The sequence below is a fragment of the Neopsephotus bourkii genome, unplaced genomic scaffold (assembly GCF_033783945.1).
Source record: "Neopsephotus bourkii isolate Nb327-2 ecotype Australia unplaced genomic scaffold, CSIRO-AGI_Nbou_v1 NB_1615, whole genome shotgun sequence".
In the NCBI taxonomy this organism is placed as follows: Eukaryota; Metazoa; Chordata; class Aves; order Psittaciformes; family Psittacidae; genus Neopsephotus; species Neopsephotus bourkii.
The window spans coordinates 7465794-7481529 of NW_026902090.1; the positions used below are offsets into that span (position 1 = coordinate 7465794).

Below are 15736 nucleotides of genomic sequence, written 5' to 3' on the forward strand. Positions count from 1 at the left end.
ATTTCAGAGTGCTATGTTGTCCGCAACATACAAAATGTAGTACACTAACAAAGCACAAAGTTAGACTTACTATTTCTCTTATCTTGTACTCTTCACTCATGTTTCCCTAGACAAAATAGCTGGTCTGTAGAGCGGTCACTCAGTGTTCAAAGGACTTTTGTCTCTGATTTGGGCTTTCAGGAGATGTTTTGTCTTAACAGTCAGCTCAGAAAGATGGTTTTATGCTGTGTGCCTTGACCAGGAAAAGTGATTTTGGTTGCTTCAAACTTTGCAATTTGCTGTCAAACAAGATTGTAACACTCTTGGGACTGGGGAATGAATTTAGATTTTAGTGCCTGCTGCACATTTTTGGGACCACTGTCTACCAACCTGTTATTTCACTGTGTCTCTTACACTGGCACTTTAATATGCTTTTTAGTAGCATATTTTCTGTCCATATTTTGAGGCAAAACTGTAAGAAGGTGAGTCACTTGCTACAGGTACAGCTCCAAAATCATTAACTGCATAACTACTCAGAACAATGCTTCTTTTTGAACCCACTTTATTTGATGTAATGACCTCACATTACCGATTGTTTTAACAAATTCTGATGAAAGAATCTAATGCATGGCTCGCAAGGGTGTACATTCTTAATTTTATATGCAAAAGCAGTGATCATTATAAGCTCTGTGCATTCATCAACTGAAGAAATAAAGTAAACCTTCAAGCGTTAGTCCTTTTTCAGATTTTCCATCAGGGTAGACAGTCATGCTAGTAAAGCAGTAAGATCAAGTGACTACTGTAGTTTCCTTGTTTCAGTTAGGGGATTGTGAATGCACTTCCCCTTGACTTCTCTTTGACCCAGTTTCTGCTTTCATTTTCCCTCTGGCATCTGACCAGGCAGTACCTGTTATTCTTTTACACAGCGTTTTCTTTACTTGGCCAAAAGATACTAAGGGATATCAGCAGCTTCCGTTGTTTCCATTCTTTTCGGTATTGGGTTGCACTTCTGAAAAGCATACATGGAGCGTATGACAATGATTTTTACATGCACAAAAGAATTGCTGTTAGGCACTAAATATGTATAGGTTTCCTTGCTCTTGATGTTATTTTTTTCCCTGCCTAAAACACAAATTTTGTATACTTTTGAAAACGATGTGCAATTGTATTTTGGACAGATTTTATAACAAGCAGACTATAGTCCTGGTCAAAGAGCTGTAGTTCTCCTGAGAACAGCACTTCTCCTGGAAGGAGTGGGGTTTGATCATTAATAATGTATTGTCACCAGCATGATAAGGCAGCATGTGTTAAGTTTAGCTTCTAAATGAAAACACACACTCGTTCACTCCCAGGAAGCTCAACTGCTAGATTTGGGGACCAGATGGAAGAGCTAATCAGTGTCTGCTCAAATGGGCTGGTTTTCAGTAGTGTTCAGTGAGGTTTGTCTATTTGATATACAACACCTACACTTCCATCTTTAAGATCTTAAGTTTTTTTCCCCTGAGGAGGAGAACTTCACTTTGAGATGAGGAATTGATAGGTCAGAATTAGTAAGAATACAGAATTAAGGGAATCACAGAATGGTTTGGGTTGGAAGGGACCTTAAAGATCATATAGTTCCAGCCCCCTGCTAGAGGCAGGGACACCTTCTGCTAGACCAGGTAATGTATGTAATTACATCAAAATTGATTAATAAAATTGAGAAATAACTGCACTTTTAAGGTAGTTCCTTCAAATCAGACAAATAGCAGGAATCAATAGCCTCAGCAGTGGATTTTGTTTTGCTTCAGAATCCTTAGAAAGGCATGTATACTTTTACAAAAGAGTGATTCTTCAGATTGGCAGCTGTAAGATGTATTTCATCTCAGCTGGTAACTAATAATTCATCCTAAAATAGAAACTACAGCTTCATCCTAGAATTACCTGCCCTAGTAGGGTTAAAGCACGTCAACTAAGTGTTTACACTTACATTTTTCTAACGCTTTCCAGTGCTGGGCTTTGTCTATAAGCTCCTATCTTAGTCTTGGCCTTTACCCTGATTTTGTGTTTGAATTACTAATTCAAGAGGATCGGGGGAGGGTGGGTTCATTTTTTGTCAGTAAAACACTTCTGTCAGAATAATACATAGCATTGCTGCTGTTATATTTGTTACATATTACCTGGAATAGCTGTGCTGTAAAAAGCAGATTTATACTAGGTCCGTCTGCAGTGGGAAGAGGAATTTGAGGGTGAAGGTTATTTTAGCTGAACAAGTAAAGAAAGTAAACAGCTAAAAAGTAAAGAAAACAATGTTTTTCTACATTGGTAGGAGTCGCTAAGTCTGGTAGCCCAATGCAAGCACAGCTCCGTATCACCAGGTCCAATTGGTGGCAATATATATCATATATTGCCAATATATCATACATTGCAAATCATATATTCCCAATAGGCATGCAGGTACACATGCACACACATGCTAATGGTGTCTCTAATATCTGTCTTGAAGTCCTCAATCGGAGAAGACCCTGTGGAAAAACTGAGTGTTTTAATTAAAGAGGGCAAGACCTGTCCCTGAATTAGGTTTTCAAGCCTGAGAGGAGTCCCCGGAGGCATTTGTTGGGAGGGAGATTGTCTGTATCCACTGTTCTCTCCTGCAGTGGATAAATTATTGACAGTGCTGAGAAGTGAAATCCTTTTCCTGGCACTGCTCAGAGCCACTAAATTCCATTTTGAGGCAGATGAGGCTAGACGAAGTGGAGAGGAAAATCACATCAGTCAAGGATAAATCTTTAATGTTATCTATCATGTGTTACTTTGGAACTAGAGTTGTCTGAAAGCCATGGTATTCCTCAAAAGTGGCTTCTGTGCTATTCATTAGCCAGAGTGTAGTTTTTGGTGTAGTTTTATTACAGAAATCTGCAAAATGATCCTTACATTGCTTGCAATACTCATCTACAGCAGTGTGACATACGAAGCATGGCACAAAATATCATAGTCTTCAGTTTGTTGAGTTATGCTTGTGAATTTCAATAACTTTGTAAACTCTATAGTAAAACAGACTAGTTTTGTGCAGTGTGTGGTATCCTGATGCATACTCTGTGGTAGCTAGGTGCTCTAAATTGGTGGTTTCAGTGCCCAGCTGTGGAAGTATGGAAGATGCAGTGAGTGCACAAACTGTCAGGGAATGGATAAGCAATGTCCATTTGATCTCCTTGTTACCGTTTGTAAGGGCACATTCCCACACAGGATGCAGATGTAGTTTAGTTACCAAGCACCACTGCTTCTTTAAAGTCTTGCGTTTCAAAGTCCTGTGTGCAAAAGGTCATTAACAATTAGCATTCTGCTTTCTTATCTTGGCAGGGCTTGCTGTTCCTATACTGGGCTTTACGACTTCACCAAGATAAATTTAAGTGTTACTCAATTTAAGGAAAAGACTGATATGGAAAACTTCCAAAATACAGCACTACCCAGTGAAGAGTATACAGATGCCTGAGCCCCCTGCTTCTGTTTGTCCGAGAACTAAGGCAGCTCAGTACTTTTTAGGCACTATGAGGAGGACACTAGAGGAATTTGTAGTTATTAATCTCAAGTGTGGTATCTGTAGCTTCTGGGGGTAACTTTTTCAACGATGAGGCTGACCGAGCTCTGGACAGGTTCCCAGAGAGCTTGTGGGATCTCAATTTGTTGAGATATTCAGAAGCTGTCTGGGCATGGTCCTGAGCAACTGGTTCTAGGTGAGGCTGCTTCAACAGGGGGTTGACCAAGATGACCTCTAGAGCTCCCTTCCAACCTCAGCCACTCTGTGAAGGACTGAACTCCATTGCTTGTCAGGCTGGTTCAACTCCTTATCCTTCTAGAATGGACACACCAACTTATGCATGGGATTCTTTCCGCTTGCCCATAAGTCTCATTGTTGCCATCATGTCAAATGATAATCCTTTATGTTAGGATTACCTATGAAAAAATTACTTGATGGTAAAAAATAAGCCTCAAGCAAGTAGGGTTAAGCCTCAATAACAACAGACCCTCACATGATCTGTAGCGTGGGGTGGGTTTTCCCTCCAGGATTCCTGATTTTACCCGCTCTGAACATTTTATATTGTGGTCGCAAATTCACTGTTTGCCTCAGCTTTGGAGAGCAGAGTGCTTAGATGATCATGGTCGTGGTGTAGTAGTTGTTAGTGCCTGGGGCATAATGAGCCGCAGGGCACCCAGTTCTCAAGCTTGGTAAGGAAGGAGCAGTACTGATGCTGACTGGGTGGGAGGCCATGTTTTGTGTTATTCTTGGATGCCAGTCACACCCAACTGGCCATTCCAAATTCATCTGGAAAAGAAGAAACTTCCTTTTCTGTCAGAATAAATAAGAAACGTATTTGTTAAAAAAAAAACACAAGCTCTGGGGATGGGCCTGGTAAATAGTTGTGGTTAACAGGGAAAAAAAGCATGTCAAAACTCTATGAAGCAGCTAATTGGTGTTTTTAAGGGAGCACAGGGAGAGAGGAGAACAGAGCATACAGAAAAGGAAGATGGCATCAAAAACAAATGTAAAAGAACATGATTTTTTTCCTTACAGGACAAAACTCTGCGATGTAAACAATTCACACCTACATTTCTAGTGTTGTTTTACTGCATGAGTAATTGCTTTTGTTGCTTCAAATAGATTGTCCAGTCTTAAGACATCACAGATTATTACTGATGTTCACAAGCTAGGCACTATGACATGGGGCTCATGCCATGAATAATGTATATAATCCTTGTTAAAGGCAGAAGAGCAGAGAGTAAAAGTTATAGCACTAGTCTGCAGCAGTTTGCTTCCAAGTATAAGATAAAATTCAATTTAATCTCTGAGGATGTATGTTTATTTCATTCCTTACTGGTTTTTGTTTGTTGTTTGTTCTTTTTTTCCCCCATAGCTCGCACCTTCCCTTCCATTACAAGAGGATTTTGTTTACCACTGGAAAGCAATCACCCATTACTACATAGAGACATCAGGTAAAAGAAAACATTCTGGTTTTGTCTCTTTATTGGGAAAACATATAATTCCCGATTTCTGTGTCGTTGAAAAGATTAAGTGATACTAAAATGAGGCATGTCTTTTATCAAAATGCCAACAACAGCTAGTAATTAAAAATATTGCGTACCTCCATTCATGCCTTAAAAACGAGGCATGAAAAATGATAGAGGGAAGGTCTTCTTTCCTGAGTACCATGTAGAGAATTGTACCTTTCCACGCCTGATCCAATTTCTGTCTTCATATATTCTGTTTAATCTGAACAGACAACTACAGAAATGTAGTCCCTGCTGTTAACCTTTTTATTGTTCTGCATCAGGGATTTTCTTTTTCTTTTTTTTTTTCCCAAGATTTTAACAAAAGTGATTTTGTGGTCATAGATTTTAGAAGACATAAATTCTGAGTGCTCAGTATTAGGTCTTTTTTCTTCAGTGTCTTTTCTTTGTGAAAGGTATTTTGATAACACAGCTCTGAAAAGTGAAATTGTGAGCAGATTTAAAATACATTCTGTTAAAACTTACCCAGATCTTATTCTGCTCTTAAAAAACCCAGTGGGTATTGAGATGAAATATGGCTGTAGATGCTTTATCTTAAACTTTGCCCTGATTTCCTGCAACAGTATGCAACATTTAAATGTTAAATGTTTGGTTCTAGTTATTACACTATTAAGGTGAATGTTACCATGCTTTCCTCAGGCTTATTAGTTCTGTATTTCTGCTAGAGTAGCTATTGAATCTGCATTTGTGGGACTGTTTGTGGGACTGGTGATCTTGTTTATGTCAGTATTTACTCTTAGAACCTGAAACTCGACCCTTGGTTGTAAATACCCATCTTTCGGAACACTATGTGATGTCCCCTAAGGTAGAAATGGCAGGATGGTAAGGGAAAACTGATACTTGTGATTACATAGTGCGAAATAAAAGCTAACCTCTCTCTCCCACACTTTCAGAAGTCTTGTGAAAACAAGTTGCCATTCAGTGGATATATTTTTGTCCTCTGCAATGGGAGCAGAATTATGCCTAGGACATTCAAGCAAAATAGGCTAACTGGAAGTTGTGGTAGAGATCACAATCACACTGACACGGCTGTTTTCCTTTGTGATCTTGTTGCCATGTGCATGCAAGTGGCAGTTATTTTCAGGTTATTGCATAAGAAGTAGTAACCATTTCCCTCATGGGGTAGTTGTTCAAGTAAAACTGAGCTGAAAAAAATACATAGGAAAATCTCCATGGATGCGTGTGCTTTGCAACATGTTAGTGCCAGCTCCCACTCCCAGGAGCGTAAATCCACAGCAGTTTCATGACTTTACCATGATAATATCAGTCATACCCACTCCTTCATAAAGTTTGACAGAATGCTGCTTTAATGCAGAAAGTATAAAAGACAATTTTAAAAGTAAAGAATAAATAGCATAGAGTTTGGGTTTTCTTTGTTGTTATCATTAGAAAAACCATTTATTTAATTACATAGTTTGTAAAGGAAGTGGTCAGTTGCAAATTATCTGGTGTTAAAGGCTGTTTATAGATTTCTGAATACTATGTGAAGAGGCAGAGAGGAAGTTACCAAGGCAAGGGTGGGTATTAACCAGAAGATTGAGAGTAGAACCTTTCCCTCCCTAAAGTTTGGTTTCTGCCTATGAAAGTTTTCCTGTTTGACTGTTTAATTAATGCATGTTTTGAAATTCGGCATTTCAGCTTCTCCCCATTGCAAGGTTAGATATCTGCCTAATAAGTGTTCCAGTTTACATTTCCTGATATGGTTCTGAAACTTCAATGTAAGACACGTTAAAAAACTTGCATATTCTATAGAAGATTCTTTAATGAGTGGTCATGTTTTTAAATCTTACATTTGGAATTGAACTTGAGAAAAGTGAGGACAATAGTTTAATCATTCTTAATTGCACATCTCTCCTGTTTAGATGACAAAGCTCCTGTGACTGATACCAACATTCCTTCTCACTTGGAGCAGATGTTGGATATTCTAGTTCAAGAAGAAAACGAGAGGGAATCAGGTGAAACAGGACCATGTATGGAATATTTGCTACATCACAAGATTTTGGAAACACTCTACACATTAGGAAAAGCTGATGTATGTATTTCTCAGCAGAGCACTTTATTTTTTGTATGAGCTCCTAATTGTGATAGAGACTGAAGTTCTACAGTAGGTGGTAGTGTGGGACACTGAACTATAGCAAATAGTTGCTTGTGTTACCAACATATTATGAATAACTGTCTTTTACAAGTATGATCAAAGTGAGCCAACGAAAGAAATGCTGACCAAGGCAGAACTCTGAGATTTGTTACTCACCACTCATAATATTGACTGTGAAGCTAGAAGTAGGACAAGCATATTTGTTCAGTCTAGTATTTTTCTGGCTCTACAACAGCGTATTTTCCCTCTCTGTCCTTTGTTAAGTGCTGGGAAATTCTTGGGTGAAAAGCATTGTATTAAATACAGACTTTGTTTCATTTTTTGGAATGTGATAAGTTATTGCTCAGAAAGACTTCCATGTCAGAAAGCAGTAATTTAAGCTGATTCCCAGACAGCTTTCACATCCAATTCTTTGGTATGAATGCAGCCCTTGGCAGTGTTGTTTGGTTCTTCTCATGTCTGCTTTGTGGCACATGTGAAATTAGTGTCATGGGTTTGGTGCATTCTTGTTGCTGTCTTTCCTGGCAGACTTAATGAGCTGAAATGCATGGGGTTGGATGGATCATGGAATGAATTAACTTAGCAGCCCTTGTGCTAGAAGTGTATCATGATGCAGATGCAGTTAGGAAAGCGTGGTGTACCCTGATCCAAGGATAACTGGAGCTCTCCATGGTTTCATCGTCAGTCATTTACACGTTGTCATAGGTTCTTAATCTACTAGATTTTACATATGTGGACATGTAGGGTACTGGCTGGCTGAGCCTGGAATGTTCCTTGCTCTGCAAGGACCAGAGCTGTTCCTACATCAGCTGCCCTACAATCAGACTTAAGATGTATTGAAAAGACTTGCTCAGAAATACAGCTCGTTCAGTAATCTATAAATTTTGTCAAGAAATCGAGATGAAATGGTGACATATGTGAAGTGGGTAATTAGTAGTATGTTTCTAAGAGCTGAGAGAAGTCATTTTGCACTCACGCAAATACGCCTGTACAAGCAATTCTTCTGCAGCCTGTCTTTATGCTTGCCACTTGTGAGTTGATACATCTGAAGTAAACACACAGTTCAGTGCTTGCAAGATGTTGCAAAGATCTGTTGCAAAAAGAGTAATATCCTTTCACAGCAATCGCTTAGACTTACTACATTGTTGTAGATGCACCCTGACAGTCCATTTTCAATGGATTGCTTGATAACTCAGTGATAAATTTGGATTAATAATTGAGGGATAAGTACTTTGGGAGGAGAACCAGATTAGGCAGTTGTCCTCCTGTCTGTTGCCACTCATGCTCTATTCCCAGTCAATCTGGTAAGAGAAATTATGTGGGTTAAAATTAACCTGTGAAATAACAGCAATTAATGACATGGTAAGACCCAGAGTCAGGGGGTATTTAGCTAGAAACAAAGGACCACGAGCCATCAGATGTCATGGAGACGTGAAAGTACACTCATGACGTGGTGTATGAGGGACAGTAGAACAAGGGTCTGGATGTTCCACGGATACTTGTGATTTGCATTCTGCTGAATATCAGGGAAAACAACAGCTTTCTCTTGTCCTGGAACATCTGTTTGTAAACACTTTTATCTGTGTAAGGTTAATTGCTCATAAATTCAAAATACATTTTGTAGACATTAAGGTGTTTATCATCATTTATTTGTACATACTGACTCACTGAATTGCTGGGGTTTGCAGCACAGTACTGTAAAATTAGACAGCTGACACGTAGCCAATTAATTTCCCCTTATCGTTGTATTGGTAGGGAATATTTCATGTAAAGATTGGTAGGAGGCTGCACTGCAGCAATTAACTGAAATTATGAATAAGTTGAAAAGGGAAACAGTAATGAAATGCAACATTTTTTGTTGTTCTGTTAATGTCGATAAAAGGAACGTGCTAACAGATGATGGTATTTTAAAAATGCTTTGGGATGAATTATTGCTGTTTCATTAGCCATTTTGAGTGACAAATTTGCATCTTGTTTCTCTCCATGGTTGTTACATTGTTGTTATTGCTCATCTGGTTTCTTTCAGTGTCCTCCAGGAATGAAACAGCAAGTTTTGGCTTTTTACACAAAACTTCTTGGAAGAATACGGCAACCTCTTCTTCCCCACATAAACGTGCACAGGCCAGTGCAGGTACTGTTCAAATTTGAAGTAGGCTACGTTGCAGCATGACAAGTTTCTCTTATTCTGCTGTAGCTAATGAGCTCTTTAATACATCCACTGTCAAGTGAGTTAAAGAAACTGCTCAAGTGCAATATCAGTTTAATGTATTGATGATTGGAGCCTTGAACTGCAACTGCAATGCAAGTCAAAAGTAATAAAGAAGTCTTGTTCACAGCCATCTAAACCTAAAGCAAATGTTTAAGTCAATAATCCTACATCACTGTAGTATGTGTATAGAAAAATAACTCAGTCCATCATTCCTAGAAAAAGCTATAATTTCCTCTGTCTTAATGTTCGCTTTTCTTTATGTGACAGAAATTAATCAGGCTGTGTGGTGAAGTTCTGGCAACACCAACAGAAAATGAAGAAATTCAGTTTCTCTGTATAGTATGTGCAAAGCTGAAACAGGATCCATACCTGGTCAACTTCTTCCTTGAGGCGAGTAAACCAAATCAAAAGTTTCTAGGTGTATTTACTGTGTCACAGACAAAATCTAATGGAGAAGTGAAGGTATCAAATTGTGCTTCTTAGATTTGTTTTTATTCACTCTGCAGTTTTTTTCCTGTGATATTAGAAGTTTGTTTGTTTGTTTTTACTTCCAGAGTCTTGATACATCCAATTATTTTTACTAGAATTTCATTCAAGGCTTACAAATACACCTGCCTGAGGTCCTTACCCTTTGTAGTGAAAGTATCTGTAGAGTAGGAGCATGGATTATAATGTAGATCACTGTGTGAGGAAGACAGTGGATTGCAGATGTTGCTTTGTCTTCAGCCCAATGAAGACTAAAGAACAGATTGCATGGGGCATTGACACCTTGCAAGTTGCTAAGTGTTCTGCAGGATCGGGCCCTTATTTGATAGTGGCACATATGGTCTAGCTGCAGTGCCAGCTCACGATCTCCAATATGACATTATTTTCTATCTGTAAGAAAGCCAAATATCTTTACTCCATTTTCAAACTTAACATGTGGCATGGATGAAATCAGAGTGGGAGGAGAAAGAATTTCTAGGCTGGCTTTCTGTTCACATTTAGAAGGAGCATATAAAAGTTTAATTTATAAAAGTCTGTTTAGGAATACCTCCTGCTCCCACTTTCATGTTTGCTGTAGTGACACGGTATCTATTAAGCATATGATATGTAGGTGAAAAGATGGATGTAGTGTCCTCCACAAATATTTTCAGGCTTTCTGCAAACAAGATCTGTACTAATAGAGGCAGCTAAACTGCAAAGATACATTATTTTCCATTGAGTATATGAATATCACAAGTCAGTAGTAAAAATCTATCTTGAGTTTATTTTTACCTTAATTAAATGCAACCCTGATTGCCATCATGTCCACTGTAGTTGTGCAAGCTGTAGAAATGGTGTAAAGATTGACAAGTTAGTGTTTAAACATTAGAAGCACTCAGAAGCAAACTAGTAGATGCAGAATAAGGCAGTAAGTCCAAACCAGGATTACCTTTAATGCCATTTGTGCCCTTGAAATCAAACCTAAGAATCCCAATTGTAAGAAGCACAAGTGTTTTGTCAGGCATTGTCATTCTTCCCAAAAGTAGCGAGATTACAGCATCCAAAATCAGACATGAAAACCCAGATGATTCCAAATTTCAGAGATCTCTAGTACCACAAAATGCTGGCTATAGAGTTCAGGCAAACTGAAGAATATTTCTTGGAGCTCCTGTTTCCTTCACAACGTTATTCTAAATGTCAGAGGCTAAGGAGTATGCCTTCGTGACTTCTGACAGTTGTGTCCGGATAAGGTATTTGGGTGCAGAATTGTTCTTTATTAGAATAGAATATTCTGTTCATGTCTGCGCCTCTTAGAGGTGCTGTTGTGACTTGATAGCTACTTCTAACCTTCAAATGTGTGAAGGGGTAAATATACAGAATTCTCTGTGGCATTTATCCCTAAAATCACAAAAATTAGAAACTGAAATGCAGATACATCTCTGCAAAGCAGTCTGTTTGTATCTGTTTTGCTGCCTTCTTTGCTTAATCAGTTTCTTATTTTATTTATTTTGTCAGTATTTTATGAACATAAAAAAATGAATGTGTATAAACCCAGGATTTCCTTTGTATGATCCCATAAGAAATAGTTTGCTGACAGAATGCTGTTTGTATTTAGAAAAATCTTTCAACTCTTATCACTTAAAGCTGTATGGCATAACTGTATCTCTTGGGCAAGTTACTTCTGTTGTGGAAATAGGAACTGGTTTTAAACCTTTTAAATCCATATACTAATTCTGTTTAAACTGAATTTTCCTTGTTCCTGTGTAGAGAGAAAGAACATACACAGGAACATTTATCACCTCTATCTCAGCCATTTTATGCTAAACTTGTTGCCTCATGGTTTTCCTTATTTATTTATTCCTTAGTTGCCCCATCTTATCATACCTTACATGAGATCCCCCTTTCAACTGATTGTTTTGTGATTATCTGTGCTTCAATTTCTGCTCTTGAGACCTTAAACAAGTTCTGTTACAAGGTTTGTTAGAAGGTCCTACCTTCATATAAAATCAACACTAGTTTCACTATTCACCTCTACTTTCATCACTACAAATTGCCAGCTGTATATTCCTCACCATGAATTAAGTGGAGATTCACATTAGCTGTGATATCACTTGATTTTTTTCACAGAATTCTTTTTAAATCTATTTGAACTTATCCATTGCATCATCTGCCACAGGTGTTGGAATTCTAATAGTTGCATATCGTGAAAATGTGAAAATGTAGAAATGTGTTTATATATTGTTTGCTCTGTGTTGATGTTGAATTCCGTTAGAGGGGTACTTTGTCTAGAAAGCATTGAATATATGTTTTATGTAACCTTTTCTATTAGGTCATTCAGGATCCTGTTTTGCACCTTTACAAGAGGCAGGTGAGCAGCTAAGCTGCAGAATTGCATGATTAGACAATAGGAAGCTTAAATACACATAAAAACTCTGCCTATGTGTTGTCCAATGTACAGACTGCTTTGTGTTACCTGCCAATGTAAAAGTAATGAGCTATGGAGGGATATTTATACAGTTACATGTGTTAGGTGTTCTCATTGATGCCTTAGCTAAACTAAAGCCTTTCAAATGACAGAAGAGTCCAGACATGAGGTAATGGACCAGTGTAAGATAAGTATTTTATAAATGCATTTCCATCCTTTAGTTTTGCTTTATGTGCAAGGCTCATCATTGTGATTCAGATATTCCTGTGTATTGCTAAAATATATGGGAGCATACTGGAAGACTCTAGAAGATTTAGGGATAGACAGACTTGGTTCACAGGCACATTTGGATTGCTTTGCAGCCTTATGCGTTTCACACTGTAAAAAAAAAAAGAAGCATGTGTTGAAGGAGTAGTTTTTCTACTGTACTCAAAAATCATACTTATTTTATAGCATGCAGTGTGCTGCTTTTACCACCATGTTGCCTCTCCAGGGAGTTGGTTATATGAGTGTATCACAACATTCAGTGCAAATTCTCCACAGTGAATGCACATCAATTCAGCAAGCATGCAGAGCAGCTCTCAAGTTTGCTGCCTGAGACTGGCATGTAGTTAGTCCCTGCTGGTTTGTATGCACTAAACGCCATTAACCCCAAATGGTTACTCTTTTAAATTATTAATGCTTGAGATATATTTGCAATTATTTTGGTGTTATCATAGAGAAGGGGACCCATTTGGATTTATAATCTCACTACTGTACTCACTTGAAAAATTGTCTTGTGCTGAAGTCTAATTTATGGTTCTAATAAAGTATTACTCACCTGTGCCTATGCCAGAAGGACACTGAATTCTTGCTTGCAGTGTGTTTCTTCATGGTATCACAGAGCACAAATTTAAATGTCTTTTTATGGGCTGGAGACAGATTTATGGGAAGATGGGTTGCTTTCTTCCAGGCTAAGTAGGGATGCTTTGTAGCTTCCAGGAAGGGTGTGTGATCTGTTGTAGAATCCAGTGTTAACTTCCAGTATTTTCTCTCAGTTCAGTCTACTCAGCATTTTCTTCGTAAGAAACACAACTTGAGAGTACTCTGCAGTGATAAAATACCTTTATTTCCCTTTCCTGTTGAAGATAAAATCTCAAGAAGTTTAGAATTAGTTTAATTCTATTACTCCAACTGGAAATAGTGTTTCAGACATCAGATAAATTCACCTAGAAAGGGATATTTTATAGTATGTGCTGAGGTCTAAAGGTGCAATCATAATGTAAATGAAAAAGCTTCTATCAAATTAAATGAATATATGCCTTCAGTGGTGGAGAGAAAAAGATGCCGTCTCTTTGTAAATGGCATATTAAGCCCTGAAGCAGAATAGTACAGGCCTTAGGAGAAATTTAAGCAGATTGAGAAATGGTTTAGATTTAAAAACTCCCATGCACCCACAACCCACTATATTCTACATGGTTACTGTATCCAGCCTTGTGGAGAAGTGTTTCAAATGCTGATGTTAAAAAATTGCTTTTAGTAAGGTTCTGCTTCAGGATGAACAGTAATTTCAACTGTGTAATTCCAAACAAATGCTTTGCAGAATAAGTTAAAAGGAATGGCTTCCAAAGGATCAGCAGATGTAATCACAGAAGACATGATAAGAGGACAAGACTCTTCGACAACAGACGTGGGACAGCCCATTCAGCCTGAAGAAATGCCCAGTGCTGCTGGTCTGGAGCAGATGGAGAAGGAATATGATCTCCCACAACAGGCAGATGAGCTCTCTTTCAGTCTGGATGAACTAAATGTCGCATCATCACCTGGGTCTTCCACTGTTGGTCCAAATCAAGACTATAATTTAGTGAATTCTCTACTAAACCTCACTAAAAGTCCTGTGAGTTGTTTGGGGTTTGTTCCATTTAATGTGGTAAAATGAAGTAGTTCAGATGCTGTGTGAAGTGGGCAGGGGCGTGAGTATACATGTATGCACACACTGTATTTTAAATATGAAAAGTAAAACAAGATTTGTTTTTCAGGCAGTTGTAAATTAGCAGTTTTCTTTGCCAATTCAGATCTAAGTAAAAATACTATTTTTAGAAAGTAATACTAAAGTTTATTAATGGTAATACATGTTTTGAGCAATTTGCATAGGATGCTGCCTGTTTCACAAACAAGCTACATAGGAGGATCGTTAGGTTAAATATACCACAAAAGAGGACTTAAAGAACTACTTGGAACTGTACTGTCCTAACACACATTTTTTATAAAGGCACTGGGCTATTTCTAGAGGTTTGATTTCTTTAAAGAAAACTGATGTATGTCTTACCCAGCTCCATCCTCAAATAATACTCGGATTCCTTCAGGAAACTTAGAGGTGCGTTGGGTAAGCCTGTAATTGCCACAGCAGCATGGAGAGCAGGAGACCAAGTCTACTGCTGTATGTCAGTGTTGTTTGTGTAATATAGGTCTTAAGCTGACCTACAGCACTAGTTCTGTCAACCTGATGGTTGCAGTTGCATTCTTAGTATTTGACATGGATTTAGGTGAAATTCTTTTATTTTGTGGAACTAAGTTTCAGTGACTGAAAAGGCAACAAAAATAAATGCATTCACTCACTGCTTGGGGAGCGGTGAGGGTTTATTTGGGGATGTTTGCTTCTTGATTTCAAGTGAGCTTCATTCACCCTCTGATTAATTCTTCCATGCCCTTCTGCCAGGACGGCCGGATAGCAGTAAAGGCCTGTGAGGGCCTCATGCTTTTGGTGAGTCTGCCAGAACCAGCAGCTGCCAAGTGCCTGACTCAAAGCACTTGTTTATGTGAACTGTTGACAGACAGGCTGGCCACCCTCTACAAAGCCCTGCCTCAGTCGCTGGATCCCTTAGACATTGAGACAGTGGAGGCAATTAACTGGGGGTAAGAAATTGATTTTTGTGACTTCACACCCCTCCCTGAAACTAATTTTCTATAGGTAAATAAGTTGTATAAAATATTCACCCCCACATGCTAAAGTCTCAAGAGCAGAGCTGAGATACCAGCTGCAGCATAGCAGGATGACTTTGGGTGTCCAGTGTACACATGATTCTAACACGGGGACAGGTTTACCTGCCAGTCCCTTGCAGAGATTCCTCAGGGGGCAAGTTTTTCCACTGGGTTACATTAGTGGTAGTGTAGGTGTAGTATCAGGTACAGAGTATTGTAACTCTATTGTAAATTTACAACTCTATTGTTAAACTAAGCAAACTTTTCACTGTGCACAGCACTGTAAGCTGCTGCAGGAGGAAGGTTGTATTTGATAACAGGCTATTGTTGCAAAATATTTGCAGTAAAAAAGAAGAAGGAAAGTGTTACTGCATAACTCATCATCATGAAGGAGAAGATAAAGGCCTGTTATCCTAATTGTGCTTGCTTGTTACATTCTCAAAACATTCCTTTTCCCCACTCTGCCTTCATTATTATGAGTTGCTCGTGATCTGTTAGTACTGAGACAAAAAGTAGGTATTTGGGAAACCAAGCCAAAATTTCTGGTGGTTGGAGT

At 38.4% G+C, this 15736-nt stretch overlaps 1 protein-coding gene across 1 annotated transcript in view; it reads left to right on the forward strand.

The window, feature by feature from the left end:
• FHIP2A (FHF complex subunit HOOK interacting protein 2A) overlaps nt 1-15736 on the forward strand; it is a 31832-nt gene that overhangs the window by 3237 nt on the left and 12859 nt on the right. Inside the window, exons 2-8 of the mRNA XM_061372761.1 lie at nt 4872-4950; nt 6888-7057; nt 9147-9251; nt 9597-9719; nt 12124-12162; nt 13802-14095; nt 14918-15114. Coding sequence (XP_061228745.1) covers nt 4872-4950; nt 6888-7057; nt 9147-9251; nt 9597-9719; nt 12124-12162; nt 13802-14095; nt 14918-15114 — 1007 coding nt within the window. The remainder of the gene's footprint in view (nt 1-4871; nt 4951-6887; nt 7058-9146; nt 9252-9596; nt 9720-12123; nt 12163-13801; nt 14096-14917; nt 15115-15736) is intronic.